This window comes from Populus nigra, chromosome 1 (genome assembly GCF_951802175.1).
Source record: "Populus nigra chromosome 1, ddPopNigr1.1, whole genome shotgun sequence".
In the NCBI taxonomy this organism is placed as follows: domain Eukaryota; kingdom Viridiplantae; phylum Streptophyta; class Magnoliopsida; order Malpighiales; family Salicaceae; genus Populus; species Populus nigra.
In genome coordinates, this window is record NC_084852.1 from 35,308,043 (window position 1) to 35,314,968 (window position 6,926).

Consider the following 6,926-nt stretch of genomic DNA (forward strand, 5'->3'; position numbering starts at 1 on the left):
ATAAAGATTGGACTCTGTTATTGAACCTAAGCCCCAAATCACTACCTTTGATTTTAGTTACACATAATCATAACCCTATAGAAATAGTTCTACACCTCTTTATCTACCATGACATATTTTCTTATTAATATTGCCTACTCTTCCTTTCAAACCTCTTTTTATAAATTCTACCTATATATCTAAGACATTGTTAATATAAAACACTATCTTATTCAAATGCTCTTAAATAACACTTATACCTACACTTTTTTTCAAATTTCAAAATTTTCAGTAAATTATTCATAATATTTGGCTAAATCATATATATATATATATATATATATATATATATTACATACATACATGTCTTAAATCAATTAGGGTAGGTTGTTTTTACATTTAAATAGGCCTTAACACTTTTTATCATACCATTAAAGGCTTTTTATTATATCTTATATCACTGTTTTTCTCTCTTCCATAATCCCTCTCCAATCTTGCTTTTATATTCAATAATCTTTCTATTTTTGTAAGAGAGATATTGGGTAGGGGTGAGCAAAGAAACCAGAAAACCGATTAAATCGAGAAAACTGGAAAAAAATTAACAGAAAAACCGAACCAAAAAAAAATCGATTAAACTTATTAAAATTTTAAAAAAATCGGCCCGTTCGGTTCGGTTTCGGTTTTATAAGCAAAAAACCAAAAAAACTTAACCGAACCGAACCGAAAAAAACCTAGAAAAAAACCGAGCCAAACCGGTTTTGCTCTAAAACACCGAACTGAACCAAAACCGGTCGGTTTGACCTGGTTTTGGTTTTTTTAAAAAAATTAATTTGGTTATTTTTTTTTATAAAAACCGAATCGAACTGAAAATAATCACTCCTAATATTGGATGGAAATATTCTTATATTCTCTTTTCTTTTTGTATTCGTTTCTTTCTTCAAAGTGTATTTTAAAAATTAACTCATAAAATATAATTAGTTATTTTCTAAACATCATATTTTTTTATGTCAAAATAACTAAACCCAAAACCTTGTCTACGAATAATTGAATTCCATGATGTCCTCGCAATAGCTCCCTTTAGACATTGATAATAATGCACAAATTGAGCTCCGAATCAGTCATAATCTAATAAATTTTAGAAATAAATCTACATATTTCTTTTATTTTATGATCTATCATCTTTATAGAGAGAGAGCAAATGGTATATTGATGTTTTTAAGTACCCAATGATGTACCAATTAATGTCGAGAGAAATGCTATTGAATTACCATGATAATGATAATTAAACATAATTGATAGAAATTTAATTTTTAAAAGGAAATTAGTAGACTATATAGGAAGTTAAGATGAAATTTACACTTTTGTAATAACAAAAGAAAAAACTAATTCTATTTTAAATTTACTTACCATAACACCAATAAATTGCGAGATTATTTTATACCAGAATAAATATACTAATTCAATTCTTTCACTTATGGAGAGAAAAATTAATTTATCGCTAAAGTAATAAGAGTGTGTTTGGTATTGCAGTAGCTGTTGTGGTTGTGGTTTGAAAAAAATTGTTTTATAAAAAGTACTTTTAGTTGAGGTTGGTTTAAAAAAATATGTGTTTGGTTAAAACTGTGGTTGAAATTAAGGTTGAAAAAAAAGTAGTTTTAATGTGTTTGGTTAAAAAAATACTTTTAAAATTGAGGTTATAAAATAATTATATATATATATATATATATATATATATATGATTTTGCACTTAAATATTGTAGATTTAACTACTGTTATTACATTATGAAATAAATAATATTGATATTAAATATTTTTTTATTATTCCATTAAACTATGTGCAATGTCATTACATACAAAATCTATACAACAAAAACTATATTTTTCATGGTTTCTTAAGCACGCAACAACAAAAACTGATTTTTTTAATTTATGCAGTGTTATTAAATAATAAAGATTGTGATATCTTTATTATTGGAATTGCGATCAAATTCCACAAGTGTTACGTCATCATGCGATATCTTTCTAATTTATGTAGTGTTATTAAATAATATTAAATACTAATTTTTCAAGTACAACACAATTTTTTTAAAAAAATTTACAATTTCATTACAGTATGAGTAGATTTAATTTATCTTAAATTAATTTTTTAAAAAAATATTGTTCACGATTGCACTGGTGTTGTTCGGGAAAAAAAAATAAATTTTTTTCATTGGTTTTTCAAAAAAAAAAACCAATGTCCACTGAACACTGAACAGTGAAGTCATGCTCCACTATTACTAAAAATGACCACGAGAAGCAGCATTTTGCTGCTCCAATCCTGCTGGGCAGCAAAAATCAATGGATCCTATTAGGCAAAATCAAGTTTGTTTTCTTTACTAAACATAAAAATGTGTAGCTACGGATTAACCTCATTCTTAGTTACAATACCAAACGGCATCTAAGAGTGTGTGTATTCAAAAAAGATTGATTCAGATGACATGGAAAAAACTGGTTTACGGCAACTGTTTTCTTTTTTTCTTTTTTCTTTTTATTTTTCCATAAAAAAAAGGGAATATACAAATAACGATACAACTTTTAGAACACCCATCCTTTACGTGTGAAAAGTAAGAAAAAAACTAGGAAAAGAGTTCAATTTTACAGAATAAACGAGCATCAAATTTGGCCACACTTGCATCCAATAAATAAATTTCATGGCTATGTATGTCATGGGACTCCTGTCCACCTCTGCAGAAGGACCGAGAGGAAATGAAAGAGAGGGCACGAAACCCAAAGCATCCTTGGCGAAACAGCTGACACAGAGATGTAGAGGCTGAGAACATTAGATGAGAGAGTGAAAGAGAGACAGAGCACTGCTCACCAAAATTTTTTGAAGTTTGAGCTTTAAAACCAAACCAAAACCTTAAGTCACGGTGAAACGAAGGAACAAATGAAAAGGAGGGACACGCTTTGAACAACACAGGTTTTGGGATTGTTTGTGTGCGTGTGAGATAAATCGCTTGTAGGTTTTTGTGTGTAAAGATCACATGAGTAATTGGTTGGGGTTTTCTCTGAGTCCGCACTTGAGAGTTGATGAAGACTTTGGTAGAGAAGATCAAGCTGCTAGTTTCTCTGTCATGCCTTTGCTATCTGATGGATCTCTTTGTGTTGCTGATCCCTTTAGACGGCCATCTAATGGTACCCCAGGTACTGCATGCCCCCCTTTTCTTTCCTTCTCAGTGCATGTGTTTTTTTTTTTTAATGAAAACTTGAACATGAATTATGACGATTTTACTGTAATATTCCACCTTATTTGGTTGTGATTTGTAGACTGGAGATATGAAAACACTATGGATGAAGGTAGAATAAGTGAAGATGGTCCAAAGCTTGAGGATTTCTTGGGGTGTTACTCAAACTCACCTTCTGATGAGACCGAAGTTCACTGTCAGCAAGAAGATCACCACATTAATCAAAACCATGCCAATAGAATCAATCCCAATCTAGCACCAAGCTTCAACACCAATAAAGATATAGAAACTGGGAAGAATAGTCTCACAAGCCATTCTTCTTTCATCCGAAGTTACCATTTCAATGACAATGCGCAAACCTTAATCCCTAGTGACAGCCTTCAGCACTGTGATCCAAACCCTAGCCATAGCCATAGCAACAGCCATAACCATAACCAAGAAACTGGCATGTACCATGTGCCTTTTGAGAGTGCTAGTTCTTTTTCTGGGTTCAAGTCATGGCTTAGGCAGACGTCTGCACCATTTTCTTCTAGTGGGGAGTCTCCAAATGAAGCAAACAATTGCAATTTTCAATCATTATCACTCACAGTGAGTCCTAGTTCTCAAAATGGATTAGTTGCTATATCTCCATTGCAAGTGGTCGATAACAGTATAAGGCCAGTTGCAAAATCACTTGCTAAAAAACCAGTTTCTCGTAAATCTATAGAGACATTTGGACAAAGAACCTCACAATATAGAGGTGTAACAAGGTACTCAGAATTTCTTTCAGTTTTCTTTATTAAGTCGTAGGAACATCTTCCTTAATTCAAACTTTTCTTCACCATATAAGTATCAAAAAAACTTTGTTTTACCATATATATGCATTTATCTGTTTGTGTGTTCTATGATTGTTAGGCATAGATGGACTGGGAGATATGAGGCCCATTTGTGGGATAATAGTTGCAGGAAAGAGGGACAAACAAGGAAAGGAAGGCAAGGTGAGGGGAATTTAGCTTTTGATATTTTCTGTAATTATCTATGGTATACGTATATCTTGTCCTCTCTTCTTCTTCTTTTTTCTTTTCTTACAAAGAATAAACTAACGGGTTTTTTTTATTTTATTCATGCACTTTTTGGTATTCATCTCTCAATGTCACCCAAACCCTTGTGCAGTTTACCTCGGTAGGTGAAAATCTTATATCCATATTATTTATATATTATGTTCTTTAATATTACAAAATGGTCCATATTTGTGGACCTAAGAGTAGGATTTATTAATTGCCGACTGACATGTTTTTGTTTGCTTAATTAAATACATTTAATATTGTGCTTGTTCTTCTGCGTCATTCTTTTTGTTTAAAATCTTAAATCAGGTGGGTATGATAAGGAGGAAAAGGCAGCAAGGGCTTATGATTTAGCTGCTTTGAAGTATTGGGGTCCAACAACGCATATTAATTTCCCTGTAAGGCTGTTGGTCACCCTAAGTTGACGTGTTAAAAAAAAGGTTCCACCATTAGATTTGCATTTATGTAATAATATCTTAATCTTTTTCTTTTTTTTTCTTTTTTAAATGTTAGGTGGGAACTTATGAAAAAGAGCTTGAAGAGATGGAGCACATGACCAGACAAGAATTTGTAGCCAATTTGAGAAGGTAGTTGCCATTTTATAATATTTGATTAGAAAAAGAAAAGAAAAGGGGACGAGAGCGGAGAAAGATTGATTGCTTTGTTCAAATTTTGACAGGAAAAGTAGTGGGTTTTCAAGAGGAGCTTCTGTGTACAGAGGAGTGACAAGGTAATGGCAAAAGGCGACTTCAATGATAGAGCTTTTTTCCATTATTTACTGTAATAGCAGGCTTTTTCTCAATTATCATAGGCAATAATAGGCAGACATGGTTAACCATGTGCATATATCAAGTGTGAATAGTTATTATATAATAATATTAAATATGAATCCCCCACATATCTTTCCTTTTGCCCCCTTTTTTGTTGAGTTGCTTTCCTTTATCCTGGCAGGCATCATCAACATGGAAGATGGCAAGCTAGAATAGGAAGGGTTGCTGGAAACAAGGACTTGTACCTTGGAACATTTAGTAAGCCTTTGTTACTTTTTTCCCTCTCTTTTTTTCCTTTTATTTTTCTACTATACAAGTGTATGGTGCAGTATCCTTTCTAATGACATCATATCCTACGTTTTGCACATAGCTATTTGGCCTCCATTTATTCCAAGTGTTAAAAATTTCCAATCCCTCTTTGTTGCGATATTGGTGTTAATTTATTTAGCTCATGGTTTTAACGTTAATGCATGTCTCATCGACATGCACTAACATACACTCTAGTCACACCATTTCAATTCAGCCTTAACTTTGAGACCATTTTTTATGCACATTAAGGATTTTATAGCTTAGAAACGTAACTCAAATATATGCCTAAACGCTTGTTCCGATATAGGCACACAAGAGGAAGCTGCCGAGGCCTACGACATTGCAGCAATTAAATTTAGGGGTGCCAGTGCTGTTACAAATTTTGGTATAAGGAGGTATGATGTAAAGAGAATTTGCTCAAGCTCTACACTCATTGCTAGTGACCTAGCTAAACGTTCATCAAAAGACTCGACCCCGACGACTCTCGAGGATTACAATTCTTGTGCTTCATCATCATCGATATCTCCTCAGCCCCTGCTTGCCATAGCAGGCTGTGAGGCCTCCGATGAATTGTCTGACATGGCGTGGAGTGCAAATAGATGGGAAAGTCAACAGCAACAAAGTGTTAACAATAATAGCATTGATTCAACACTGATGGCTTCAAGTAGCAGGAATTCCTCCAATGCTGCTAGTCCAAAATGCTCCGTTGGTTTAACCAGTGATTTTGGCCATGGAGGCGGAAGCTACTCTTAGGGTTACTTCCCGTTGCGGGGTGCGACGTACGAAGATGGTAATAATGGAAACGATAACGGAAGTAATGACCAGAACATTGGTAGCTTTGATTTGGTACATCAAGCCTCTAAAATGGCATGACTAAAAAATAGTGAATCAAGATGAGTAAAGATTTGAGAACTCTATACAAGGATGTTATTTACAGAAGAAAAATAGCTAGGTACGGAGATGGTTAGCAAAATGCAACATGGAATTAGAGGCGTTAATGTTGGCTTGAACATGGATGCGATGGTGTTTTTTCTTTTTTTTGGGTGCGGGTCTATGTTTTATCTTAGATGCTTTGACAACGTTGTACTAAAAGCAGTTGGAAGATGATCATGTTCTTTGTTAGAATGAGTTTAGTTGTTCAAAAAGCAGATTTAAAATTTCAAACCTCTGTCATTATCATTATCATTATCGAGAAACTTAAAGAAGGTTGCTTCATTATTTTGTCGATGCTAAAATAACATACAAGACACATCAGCGAATTTGGAGGCAGGTGTTAGTGGGACTGGAAAAATTGATAAAGGGGACTTGAATTTCTAATGATAAAGCGAGGGTGATAAGGCCAACCAAATTAAACTGTAGAGAAGACAAGAACTTTAAAGCATGTGTTCCCCTTTCGACTTTCTAGTCCCAAACCAGGCTAATTTTACAGTAAAAACTAAGAACCTGGTCTCTCCCGGCTGTAAGACTGAAGACCACAACAATCACTTTGCATGCATTCACAGAGACCACCTGAGACATGGAACAATTTCACATCCATCCCATCAGAACCAGGCCCTACAAGCACAAGCTGCAATGTCTCCGGCTGGTAGCCATTAGGGACC

At 33.7% G+C, this 6,926-nt stretch overlaps 1 protein-coding gene across 1 annotated transcript; it reads left to right on the top strand.

Moving 5' to 3' along the window:
* The first annotated feature begins 2,637 nt into the window (after nucleotides 1-2,637).
* LOC133703140 (AP2-like ethylene-responsive transcription factor AIL1) lies at nucleotides 2,638-6,540 on the top strand. Its single transcript, XM_062127580.1, has 8 exons — nucleotides 2,638-3,162; nucleotides 3,286-3,952; nucleotides 4,098-4,180; nucleotides 4,556-4,644; nucleotides 4,760-4,833; nucleotides 4,926-4,976; nucleotides 5,198-5,274; nucleotides 5,633-6,540. The coding sequence occupies exons 1-8, from the start codon at nucleotides 3,003-3,005 to the stop codon at nucleotides 6,076-6,078; spliced, it is 1,647 nt and encodes a 548-aa protein (XP_061983564.1). The 5' UTR covers nucleotides 2,638-3,002; the 3' UTR covers nucleotides 6,079-6,540.
* Nucleotides 6,541-6,926: the final 386 nt, after the last annotated feature.

Excerpts from the sequence above, each read along its gene's own strand:
- LOC133703140 (XM_062127580.1), top strand. The coding sequence starts at position 3,003 with ATGAGTAATTGGTTGGGGTTTTCTCTGAGTCCGCACTTGAGAGTTGAT. Across the intron at positions 3,953-4,097 it reads CAATATAGAGGTGTAACAAG|GCATAGATGGACTGGGAGAT; the intron begins GTACTCAGAATT and ends TATGATTGTTAG. Across the intron at positions 4,977-5,197 it reads GTGTACAGAGGAGTGACAAG|GCATCATCAACATGGAAGAT; the intron begins GTAATGGCAAAA and ends TTATCCTGGCAG.